The 12,364-nt window shown below is 43.2% G+C and overlaps 1 protein-coding gene across 1 annotated transcript; it reads left to right on the top strand.

Moving 5' to 3' along the window:
- Positions 1–357: 357 nt before the first annotated feature.
- Positions 358–11,805, top strand: LOC123824800 (corticotropin releasing hormone binding protein). The gene is made up of 7 exons (XM_045848205.1): positions 358–491; positions 815–908; positions 1,287–1,444; positions 2,814–3,024; positions 4,702–4,850; positions 8,369–8,486; positions 11,103–11,805. The coding sequence occupies exons 1-7, from the start codon at positions 411–413 to the stop codon at positions 11,258–11,260; spliced, it is 969 nt and encodes a 322-aa protein (XP_045704161.1). The 5' UTR covers positions 358–410; the 3' UTR covers positions 11,261–11,805.
- The last annotated feature ends 559 nt before the right edge of the window (positions 11,806–12,364 follow it).

The following is a 12,364-nucleotide window of genomic DNA, read 5'->3' as shown; positions in this document are numbered from 1 at the left end:
CAAAACCAAAAATCCCCTGAATACCCACAGGAGAGAATAATTAAGCATTCACCAGGCCAAGTAAATGTCCTCCTTTATTCTCTGTCCCTGCCTCATTCCCTCTCACATTTTGATTTAGAAAGTTGTAATAGACCTGAAATTGTTTTTGGTGAATAATGCTAGACCACTCTGAAAATTTGGGATGAGAGCTGGACCTTCGTCATCACCACACACTGTGTCACTGAGACAGGGTAACCCATGGTTACTGAGCTCCGATCAGTTAAGGAGCAGAGAGCCTTCCCTCCTCACTGCTCTATAAAAGAGACCCAGCAAGGGACCCTACCAGCTTCCAGCTCTCAGCCTGGACAAGGTGTGGAAGCAAAGCTCCAGACCTTCCAGCAGAGCACACCGGCTACAGAGACAAGGCTAGCATGTCTCCTTCCTTCAAACTTCAATGTCACTTCATCCTGATATTCCTGGTGGCTCTGAGAGGGGAGAGCCGATACCTAGAGGTGAGTGATCCCAGGACCGACCCATCACACCTCCTGAGCGAGAGTGTCCAGCTATGAGGGTCCAGCAGGCTGCCTAGGCTCTTGCCTTTGTTGGGGTTAGTTCTTTCTTCATCTTTTGTACTGGTTTCTCCCCTGGTTTTCCGCAGACTGGTCTTCCTTCCTGCTTCTTCCACCTTTCCTTTGCCCACCGAGGATACCCTAGGCTGATGGAAAGGATCCCATCACTTTATTCTCTTTGCTGTAAGGCAGAGAGGGTGCCCTGCTCCTGGTCCTCTTCTCCCCATCCCTTGAACTTTACCCAACTGACCCACTTTCCTTGCCAGCTGCGGGAAACCGGGGACCACGACCCTTTCCTGCTCTTCAGCGCCGACCTGAAGCGGGAGCTGGCGGGGGAACAGCTCTATCGCCGAGCTCTGCGTGAGTCCGGGGCTGCCGGGCTGTGTTCGAGCGCAGCAGAGATGGGGGTGTGGGGAGGTTTGGGCTCTGTTCGGAAGGAAGGAGGCTCCTGGCCCTCGCTGTGAAGGGGCTAGCGAGGATGGTCCGGATGGTCCGGGGCATGATTTCCGTTGCGAAGGAGGTCCCATGAGGAGTGAAGGGGCGAGATGAGGGGATGCGCCCTGGGGCGCAGGAGCAGCGCGCAGCTGAGGCTGGGAGTCCAGCGGGGAGTTGGGCGCTGGGGCGCTGCAAAGCTGGAAGTGGGGGCACTGAGAGGGACCGCTGGAGGCGAGGGGTCCTGGCACTGCGCGGTGGCTGCAGCCCCAGATGCCTGGCCCCACTGCCACTCCCCTCGCTCAGGGTGCCTGGACATGCTGAGTCTCCAGGGCCAGTTCACCTTCACTGCTGACCGGCCGCAGCTGCACTGCGCTGCCTTCTTCATCAGCGCGCCCGAGGAGTTCATCACCATCCACTACGACCTGGTGTCCATCGACTGTCAGGGAGGGGACTTCCTGAAGGTGAGGCGTCCCTAGCAGAGCAGCCCCAGCCGCTGCGGGGCAGGGGCACGGGAGGAGGAACGGGCAGGGGTGCTGCACCCAGCGCTCGCAACCAAGCCTGGGGAGCCGGGGGCTCTCTTAATGAGACACTTCGCTGGTGCCCGAGTGGGAGAGGCGCGTTCCGGAACCCCATGCGACGGGAACCTCCCCTCAACCTCACGACCTCGTCCCACACCTGGAAGGGCCGTCCCACACCGGGAAGGACCGGTTTAGTATCCCCTCTGTGCACTCTTGGGGTCCGACACTTCTAAAGACTTGAACTCGAGTTGCTAAACGCTGTTTAAGTGGGGCAGGTCCACCAAGCAGGTGGGTGCTGGTGGAGGACCGCCCCGCAAGTCTAAGATCCAAGCCCGCTTTGCTCCTGCTGCTCCCTCTCCCTGTGGAGGTGTTCCAGGGTCATAAAGGCTGCCTTCAGTGCCTGGGTGACCCGAATGTGGAGCAGTAGGGTGCGGGCTGCTGGTAGGGATGCTGACAGGGAATCTACTGGGAGGCGGGTGGGAGGGGAGGACAAGCCCCCAACCTCACAACACCCCCTATCCCAGTCATTCTTCCGAAGTTAAATGGATCAGCAGGGGATGGCTGATGGAGTTCTAGAGTCCAATTAAAATGATCGTGATTAAAACCTCCACAGCGGAATTATTTTTGAACCTGTCAAACGCTTCAGAAGGGACTGGTCTGGTGAAGTAATTTGTAACTGGCATTACTAATGTGAACTAGATTGAACTCCTTAGACTGGAGACCTGTGGTGATTTTAAGAGTAAAATCAGTAGACTCTGACCTTTTGTCCAACTGCAAACTTCAACTCGCGAAGGAGGAAAAGTCCTAAACGATATACCAGCCATCGCTGAGTGTTGAAGCAGTTCCTAATATTTTGATATCTGATAAGAATTTAAAAATGAGGAGAACAGGCATATATTGGCAGGTAGGTCAAGTTGCAGCTTCAGTTTTGGGGTGTTTTTTTTTCTTTTTTTTTGAAGCTATTTTGTTCATATTTCAATGAGAAAAAGAGAAGAACTGAAACCCAAATTATGCTTCTGGGAAATTCTTCTGAAGTTGGGATGTGTGGAAAATATGGCCAGGATAAAAATGTACATTGTCTGTAGTTTGATTTACCAAGGTACCTGAAGTGTAGTAAAGTTCACTTATTTTGGAAACTTTTAGGTTTCTAAAGAAAAAAGCAGTAATTAATTAACGATGTCACTTGCAAGTCACCCTCACAGTCGGGATAGATACACGGGGAAAGCACACGGGCAGAGGAGTGCAGGTGTCAGTCACACCTGTGACCTGAGGCGTGGCTGGAAGTGCTCACCTCTGTCTGTTTTGTGGGAAGGTCTTTGACGGCTGGATTCTCAAGGGGGAGAAGTTCCCCAGTTCCCAGGATCATCCTCTCCCCACCACTGAGCGGTACATAGACTTCTGTGAGAGTGGTCTTAGCAGAAGGAGCATCAGATCCTCCCAGAACGTGGCCATGATCTTCTTCCGGGTCCATGAGCCAGGAAATGGGTTCACACTAACCATCAGGACAGACCCCAACCTCTTTCGTAAGTGGGCGCTCTGTCTCCTCAGGCGGAAGGCATGAGGGGGAGGGAGGTCATATCTGCTTTTCAAAGACGGTTTTGCACAGACTTAAGAAATTTGAAGTGAGGAATGATTTGAATGGAAATTCTTTTGTAATTAGAAATGATCAAAAGAATATTTTCTGTTTATTATTATGAAAATCAAATCACAGTTTTCAATTTGTTTCCCAGGCTAGGTAGAATACTACTTTATGGGGAATGGAATTCGTTTTTTCCATCAATGTCTCATTCTGATCTCCTAAAGTACAATGCATTCAGTAAAAAACTTTAACCCCTCCAAGTCATTCCACTCATCTGGGATAAACCTGAGGGATCGGATACAAACTTGCAATTTTAGATGTTGAGGCAAAGGCCAAAAGGCTGCATATTTGGGGTACGGCTTTCATGCCTGGGCAGAAGGCTGGGCCAGGATTTCCAAGCTGCCTTCTGATTCAGAGCCCCTCCCCACCATGAACTGTAATACAGTTCATTGCTGATGGCTATGCACAAAGATGCTAAAAAGCTGAATAGCCCAGCTCTAAAATACATTATCTTAATCAAAATGAGTTCATTTATCTGCCTATTTTTCCCCCATTAAAAGAAAAATAATTAGTTTCAGGGAAGGAAAACTTACACTTATTTTTGGTAGCATACGATAATGTTAAAACTTAATGTAGTCAAAAAGTGGGCCTAATCTGCCAAAGAATAATGTACTGACTAAGCTTTAGATTTTTTTGTGTTTTGTTTTTTAGTTTTTTGAAAGAAGCCTCCAAAAGAGGCTGTTTCTGAGGACTGGAGCAGAATAATCCTAGAGGGCAAAAAATGATATGTGTCTCTTCTATTTTGTTTGGTTATAAATCAAAAACCTTCTAGAATCATCAAGGAATTGCAGTTCTTTCTGAAATTAAGTGGAATTAAAAGTATGGAAGGAGGCAAGAGGGAGTTCTATTCTCGTCAAGCAGAAACTTTGTTAAAAAGAAGGCACAAACTATCATTTTCTAGTTTCATAGCTAGAAGAATAAATTTGTAAGTCTAGGCTTGATATACAAAACAAAAAATTTCAGAAATTCTTTGGAGTAAATTAAACATTAAAATTTGTCTTTTGGTCAACTTACCCCTAAATTCCCAGCAAGTATTTATTCAAATGTAAGCCTGCTTTCTTTCTACTTTCTTTCAGCCTATTTTGTGACTGCTTTATTGTTTATTTATTTTATTATTTAAACAATAACATATGACTACAGTTCTATGAACGAGGGCTTCAGACAGGGTTTGAGGTCTGGCCTCCTCTTTAAAGCCTTGATTATTCTAGACTCCCAGCTTGAACTTGGGCCCCAATTATCTGAAGTGTTCCTAAAGTTTCTAGCGGCCAGTATTGTCTGGCTGGTTATGAATTTATGCCTTGTGATTATTATGGACAAATACCCTCCCCCCAGATTAAGATTAGGAGCCCCTGCAGCCCAGAGCCTCCTGACAGTGTCCATGCATCACTGGTGATTTGCACTCCTCAGCCCCTTCCCCTCCAAACTGCCTTTGTGAAATGTACTCTCTTCCAAGCCACAAGGCCCTAGACCATGAATAGGAGCCTAGAATAAGGACGGGGTAAGTGTCTATAAAAACCAGAATATCAAGTAGTGAAAATGAGATTTTTCTTTCTCTGCAAAGCCTGCAATGTCATTTCCCAGACCCCAAATGGAAGGTTCACACTGGTAGTTCCACATCAGCATCGAAACTGCAGCTTCTCCATCATTTATCCTGTGGCGATCAAAATATCTGATGTCACCCTGGGACACTTAAATGGCTTGCAGTTAAAGGTGAGTTGCGTACTTGCTTTCAAATCACTTACTAAAGCCACAGCCTCATCAGAGCAAAAGTAATCATGCAGGGTAAACACAGACATTAGCAAACTGGAATTAGTAGGGCCTCTTGTTTGACTGTGAAGTCTCACCTGTGTGTGTTCTCGCTGCTTTAACTAAACCCCTCTTCTGTTCCCATTATACTGCAAGATGCATACTCAGGTGTTCCTGCACCCATTGAATACTTTCCTTGTGATGCAAGAAATGTTTCCAATTGGTAAATGTGTGGCATATAATTACAATTGAACTCTCTTGTACTTCCCTCTTTTAAAAAAAATTCTCTCCTAGCAGAACCTAGTGTGAGTCATCTACACAGCTGTTTTTCTGAGTATTGGAATTTTCTTTTGACATGAAGGAAATAACTCATTGACTGTGTTATAAAGAAATGCTAAGTGTAGCATAAAATATGAAATTGGATTTTTATATGGGAAAATACAGTAAAGTTTTGAAGAGGGTTTTTTTTTTTTGCATTACATTTAACTCAATACATTTTGCAACAAATATTAGCTGAGATTCTCCACCAACTTGTTTTCCCATGAACTTCTGTATGGATCTTAAAGTTAATGCTGAGCTTGACCAGATTTACTTGCATTGGTAGCTTCTTCCCTCTGAGTCATACTCATTTCCCTTTACTTTATCATATGCTGAGGTTAAGATAGCTCATGTATTTGCTGGCATCAAAGACAGTCATAGTTCCTAATCAGACAGATTTCAGGGAAAGCCAAATAGGATCAGGACCAAGGAAAGGAGTGTATCTAATTTCCTTTAAGGCCAAAATTCATGGGCCAGTGATTTTTTTTTAAATTTCATTTTTGGTTTTTTTGGACCTCAGTGGTAGAATATTTCTTTGGTAAAGACAAGAATAAGTGGGTGTCTCTGACACAGCCTATTGGCTTGAGATTGTTTGTATGTCATGCTTGATATACAGTCTAGTAGATGGCAAGTGTGATACCAGACTGGAAGATCTGCGCTTCAGTTATTCTTGGCTATGAGGAGTAATCTTTGTTTTTCCTCTTTAAAAAATTTAAAGTCTGCATTCTTCTAGGCATCTTTTTCTTTGCAAATTATTTGCTTGAGTGCTCACCATGTGCAAGGCACTATTCTAGATGCTGGAAATTAGCAATGAACAAAACAGATCTTGCTCGCATGAAACCTGCCTTCCAGTGGCCTGTGACAGACAAAAGTGAAAAATAGTTCAGCTAGTGGTGAGTGCCCTACAGAGAATGGAGTGCCGCGATGGACAGTGACCAGGGACAAGGGAGCAGAAGGAGGGATGGGGATCTCTTTGAGACAAGATGGTCAGGAGAGAAACCTTCTGAGGAGATATTTAAAGTGAGACTTTAGTGATAGGTTAGAAGGAGCTAGCAGGTACAGGAAAAACCAGGAACAGAGAGAACAGAAGTGTAGAGGCCCAGAGGCAGAAATGAGCTTGCTTGGTTCCGGAAATGGAAAGAAGGAAAGCTAGAGGGTAAGTGATATGAGACAGTGTCAGGGAGATGGGCAGGGCCAGGGTGTGCAGAGCTTAGCAGGTCACATGAAGGAGTGTGAGTTCATTCTAAGTGCGCTGCAGGGGTGGAGGCAGGAAGTGACATAACATACTTGATTATGCTCAGGTGGGGTGAAGGTGGTTGGGAATTGCTGACATCATGACCAAATTAATTAACAATGTCCAAGGAGAAAGAAAGAGGATTACCATCGGGGCCAGAGTGGTTCAAGGCGTGCATGTGGGGGGCTGATGTCATAGCCTAGACAAGAAATGATAGTCCCCTGAGTCCAGGGAACTAGAACCTCAGCAAAGAACTCTAAGGGGTCACTTTTAAGGAGCTGAACTCCAGAGAAGTCCCTATACAACTCAGCTTCTGAGTTTGATTACGAGAATAGCCGAGAGGTTTGGGAAGAAGAGAAAAAGGTCACTGAACACCAAGGAATAGGGGCACCAGCGTCCTTGTTTCTTTGTTGTGTTCCCTTCATTTTAGCTTCTACTTCTTCTCATCATCTTTATGTCCTATCTCCCTCTCCTTTTCCCTTCACTACCTCCTGCTGAAATTGGGAACCTAAGGAACCAAGTGGAAAATTTTAGTCTTAGGAGATGCTCCCTCTGGACATTCTCTACTCAAGGGAAAGGCAGTTAAGTTTCTTTTTCTTTACCCCTAAATGGCTTATTTAACTCTTCATAAAAGAACATGGGCCCTATACACAATGAGGCTAATTAATCCTCTATTTCATTATTTGATGAAATTGTGTGTAAAGCACTTAGGCATAGAACCCAGCACATAGTAGGCACTTTAAAAGTATATGTTCCCACCTGCTTCCTTTCATTAACCGAACAGTCATTGTTATAATATTTTATAATTTGTTGTTTAGTTCCAGTTTTATTTCAATGTCTTCTAAGTGTTTGAATGTGTATGCTTATGTGTGTGTGTTTAAGGTTCACCAATTTAGTTCTGAGTCCCTATGTGTTGGGTTTATCTGGTTAACTTCTGAGTACCTTTCCACACTCCACTGGGTCTCTTGATGAGTATGCCTCCGTGAAGAATAGAACCACAGGCAAAACCAGCTACATCATTTGTAGGGCACAATACAAGATAAAAATGCAGGGCCCTTATTTGAAAATTGTTAAGAATTTCAAGATAGCGACAGCAGAGCATTAAACATGGGCCCTGTGTGGCATCACAGGTGGCATGCACACGGGGCCAGTCTTGATCAGAGGAGATGGGTGGTCCGCCTCTGGGGCTTCTTCGTGTGGGCGAGTGAAGCATAGGAGTTACTGTGCACAAGACAGTGTGGGAAGGATGAAGGGTAGCAGAAAGAGGTTGTTATGGTGGATCACACAAGGTCTTAGACTAGATTCTTATTTTGAGTAGCTTGAAATAAATTTGTTACAGTTGGTAGGAGAGACAGTGGTAACTCTCAATAACCTGAGACCAAAATCAGGGTTCTCATCTTTCTTTAATATTTAGTAATCTAAATAAGTAATCTAAATCCTTATCAGTAGAAATGATAAGGATTGTTTCGATAGAAGAAAAGTCCTTTATAAAGAAGAGGAGGTGAGTTGAAGGAAAGCTAATGTGAAAGCCCTATTTATAAAAACTCTGACTGCATGCATTAAGAAATTTAAATATTCCAGTATGTATTATCCAAATGGTTTAAAAAGCAAAGCATTTTCAGATTCATTTTCCATTCATCTTGGATGGAGTTCAGAGATTCCCATTGCATCATTCCAGTCCTTGAGCTTATTTTAAAAATGCACATACATTTTTTAAAATGACCACTCAACTGATTTAGAAAGGCAATTGTCATAATTTTTTTCTTTTAAGTGTTTTTTAATTCCCATAGTCCTGGATGTTGAACTAAATGGCACTATCAGGATGTCTGGGGCTGCTGATCAAGTGAATTCATCAGCCTGCCATTGGTCCCACGGTTTAATGTCCACAGTTGGTTTAAACATATCTTTCCCTGTGTCTCTCTTCTCTCAGAAACCCTCCACAGGCTGTGAGGGAAAGGGAGACTTTGTGGAGCTGCTGGGAGGCGCTGGATTGGACCCTTCCAAGATGATGCCTTTAGCTGATCTCTGCTATCCCTTCCATGGCCCTGGTGAGATGTTTCTTTGATCATTATTTATGTGCCCACCAAGAGTATTTTCTTTGGTAAAACGCCTCAGATTGTTTGTACATAAGAAGGCAAGTCCTACCAAAAACACTTCAATTTTGCACATTGAGCCAATGTGAAGATTCTACATTTACACTATTAAGAATGCATTACCCAAATGTTTGACATTGGGAGAGAAAGCTATGAAGTAACAAAGATGCATGTGTAAGGTTGGCCCTATGTAAAACTGGGACGGAATCACAGACTATCTCTAAAGAGACAAAACGAAAACAGAAGAGAAACAACAACAATCTTTCATCTCGTGGTGAATTCTAATTATAGCCTCTTTTCTTTCTTGTAACCCCAGATCACTAACCAGCTACGTGATGAAGCTACAAATCAGACATCCTTTGATAAGCTCTTGCCTGTTTTAATTAAAACCAGGTCTTCCCACCAGTATTTTCTCTCTCTGAGCTAATACTGGGACCTGAATAAACAAAGCATCTCTGAAATAGAATTAATATGTGCAGGTAAACGCTGAGGCCCTCCATGCAGTACTCCACTGTCACCCAGACACACCTGTGTGAGAGAACGACAGATGAGACTGAAGGCAGGATGGGGTCCAGGGCAAGCTAGCTTGCTTGCTTTCTTTCTTACTTTCTTTCAGATTTTATTTATTTATTTTTAGACAGATGGGAAGGGAGGGAGGGAGAAAGAGAAGGAGAGAACATCAATGTGTAGTTGCCTCTCACGAATCCCCCACTGGGGACCTGCCCCATGGCCCAGGCATGTACCCTAACTGGGAATTGAACCAGCAACCCTTTGGTCCTCAGGCCAGTGCTCGATCCACTGAGCCACACCAGCCAGGGCCAGTGCAGGCTTTTTACAAAGGTAAAGGCAAGAGAATTCTAACAACTCACTTTGCTGAGAACAAAGGATTATTTTATGCTACTTTACATTTGAGCCCTGGTTGAAACTATCAGTGCAAGTGGCTTCTCTTGCCATTTGCATGTGTTCTCTGAGGCACTGGACCCTTCCATGCAATAACACCTGTGAGGAGATGAATTAGAGCCGGGTAAGAGGATTAGATTAAGTACAAAAAACACTCGAGACTTAATATTAGATAATTGAAGTGAGAGTAATTTTGGTGCTTCAACTATATTACTTGAATTAGGTATAAGGGTAAGACTAATGCCAAAAAAGTAAAACTAAATAAACACTTTTTCCTAAATTATCCAGAGAATTGAAACTAGTCTTAAAATAATTTAGAGGCTTGAATTTTTCTTTCACTTTTTACTTTCATTCACCATGTTTCCATGAGCCCTCCTAAGCTGTTCAACAATGAAGAACCGCTAGGCATCCTGGTCTTTAAACTGGAGTTTCTTAGTAATTACAGCAAATAATAAATAAATAATATGCACATTAACTAAAAGAAATAGGGCATGTCATGTAGATTAAAGTTCAGACTAATATCTGAAAAAGGATGACCTTCCAAATCACTTAAGGAAAATTAAATTTGGGCTCCTCGTGGAAGCAGAGCACAGACCCTTTAGTTCTTACATTGAAATAACTCTAGGGTTTATATCTGTTATGTCTCCTCCACATTGACCTTCAACCCCATACGTAGCTCTCTCTGGCTGTTTTACTTCATTTAAATCCAGGCACATGTTTGTAAAGTACCAGCTATGCAACAGTGCTAGTGTTTCTCAGACTGAAGGCCTTAAGGAGACAAAGGGGGAGACGTGGCTAAAAAAATTAAAACAGAAAGGATTATTGCAGGTCAGATAAATCTTGTCTCAGGAACCAGCCTGAGGCTGGAGAAAGAAAATAGAAGTAATTTTTAATAAAAAATAAGGTGTTTCAATCTATACCTGCTCAGGTACATCTGCACCCAGTGATACGTAAAATAATGAATAAGATTGGATTTAAGAGAAGAAAGCATATCAAAAGTCATTCTTTATATGAAGCCCAGGAGAAAATGAGAGAGAAGCAGTGTAGGTGGACAGTAGAACAAAACCAAATATATTCAGTGTGCTACATCTAAATCATCCAAAAGATGTTTTGTTTATATATAAAACAATTATTATCTAAGCTCAGAAAATGATAAGCAGGTGATTTTGGGGGTCTACATAAATGTCCAGCAGCACACTCTGTCCTCTAGCCCTGCCCATTGCATGCCACTTGCACCCTTAGATGACAACCAAAAAGACCCCTGCTCATTTGCATCCTGTTCCTGGAGGGCGGTACTGTCTCCATGGAGGACAGGGAACTCGAGGCAAGGTGTAGTGTGGAGAGACACTGCCTTTCCTACCAAAGTCTTGCAGGTAGACTCTGAAAAGTGCAAGGAGACATCTTCTTGCCTCTCCACAGCCAGATTTATTTGGCTAACAGCATTCTTGCACATGAGGAGAAAAGTGGAGTTCAGTTGCACGATTCTTCAAATATTATCATCAAAATGAAAACGAACATGTTTCCCCTACTGGCAGAGGCATGGCTTGGGTACGTGAGAGGAAGAGATGTCCTCTCGCTTTCTTTGTGTTTAAATGATCTTGTTGACAAAAATGATTTTACAGTGTGGTTTCTAACTTGCTGGGAAACTTCTACTTTCTCCATAAATTACAGCCCAGATGAAAATTGGCTGCGACAACGTGGTGGTGCGTATGATCTCCAGTGGAAAACACATAAATCGTGTGACTTTTGAGTACCGCCAGCTGGAACCATATGAACTGGAAAACCCAAATGGAAACAGTATCCAGGAATTCTGTTTGTCTGGTCTTTGATTAACCAAGCCAATGATTTTCTTAGCTGCTAGCTAAGTGAGTTTTTAATGGCTATTGTATATGATTTTGATGATCACCTCGTTAAAAGATGTTCATACCAGTCAGTATTCACAGCCATGAGTGCGTGCCTGCTCCTGCAGCGACACACACACACACACACACACACATGTTTTTGTACCTTGCTTCTTTTTCATTTGTTTTGTATAAATGACCACATGGCAAAAAATAAGCCCTACTCCCACTTCATAGGAAAACAGTTTCTGTAATTCTTTGGTGTACTATAAGCCAGAACTGGTAAGACAAGTGCAAAGCTATGTTCAGTTAAAAAAATGTGTCTTAAGGGAAAACACTACAAAGAAATAAAAATGGTGGTATTCATATCAGTTTTACAACAGAAAACAATTGACTGTGTATATCAAAGTAGTTGCTTCTGTTACCTATTTTCTGCTTCTTAGTCTGTTTACAATAGAAAATAGTTGTAGCTGTGACTTACTGTTTTGCAACCACTTGTTTTTAACAAAACTTTGTAGCATGGAAAAGTTTTTCCATCCATAAATACAAAATGAATAAATATATTCAGAATGTTGGCACCTTGATATCATGCTTTGTTTTCTGAGTAGACTCCTTGCTCGTTACCATTAGAAATAATGTTCTTTTGTGGGGCAGAACCAAATGCTGAGCAAAATTATTTTAGACCTCTTAGAGCTAGTAGAGCTCTGGCCATGAAGAATTATTTAAAGTAGAAAATGGATTGCAGTGTTTGCACAAGACCACACTAACTAGTGGGTTCTGACGGGGAAGCAGGGTGCAGGGATCCCTTCTCCACTGTCCTCCAAGAAAACGGGGACTGTGTCTTTGTCACAGTGGTGTGCTTTTCAACAAGGACAACAGGCCCTTACAACACTCGTAGACACCATGTACAGAAACCCGAGTACTTCTTTGGTGCCAAAGGCAGTTTATTGTTGGCTGAGCTTTGTCTGCATTTGTCTTGGGACTAAGCATGTGGCCTGTAAAAGACCCTTGGGACCAAAGATGAGGTCTTGAGTGGAAAGGAAGTACTTCTAAGTGATAAGCTCCTTACTTTTTTGTTTTGGTTTATTTTAT

Source organism: Phyllostomus hastatus, unplaced genomic scaffold (assembly GCF_019186645.2).
Source record: "Phyllostomus hastatus isolate PE091 unplaced genomic scaffold, TTU_PhHast_1.1 phas_contig_58, whole genome shotgun sequence".
NCBI classification, from domain to species: domain Eukaryota; kingdom Metazoa; phylum Chordata; class Mammalia; order Chiroptera; family Phyllostomidae; genus Phyllostomus; species Phyllostomus hastatus.
The sequence above is the reverse complement of the archived record's forward strand: the minus strand, read 5'-3'. Positions and strand labels throughout refer to the sequence as shown.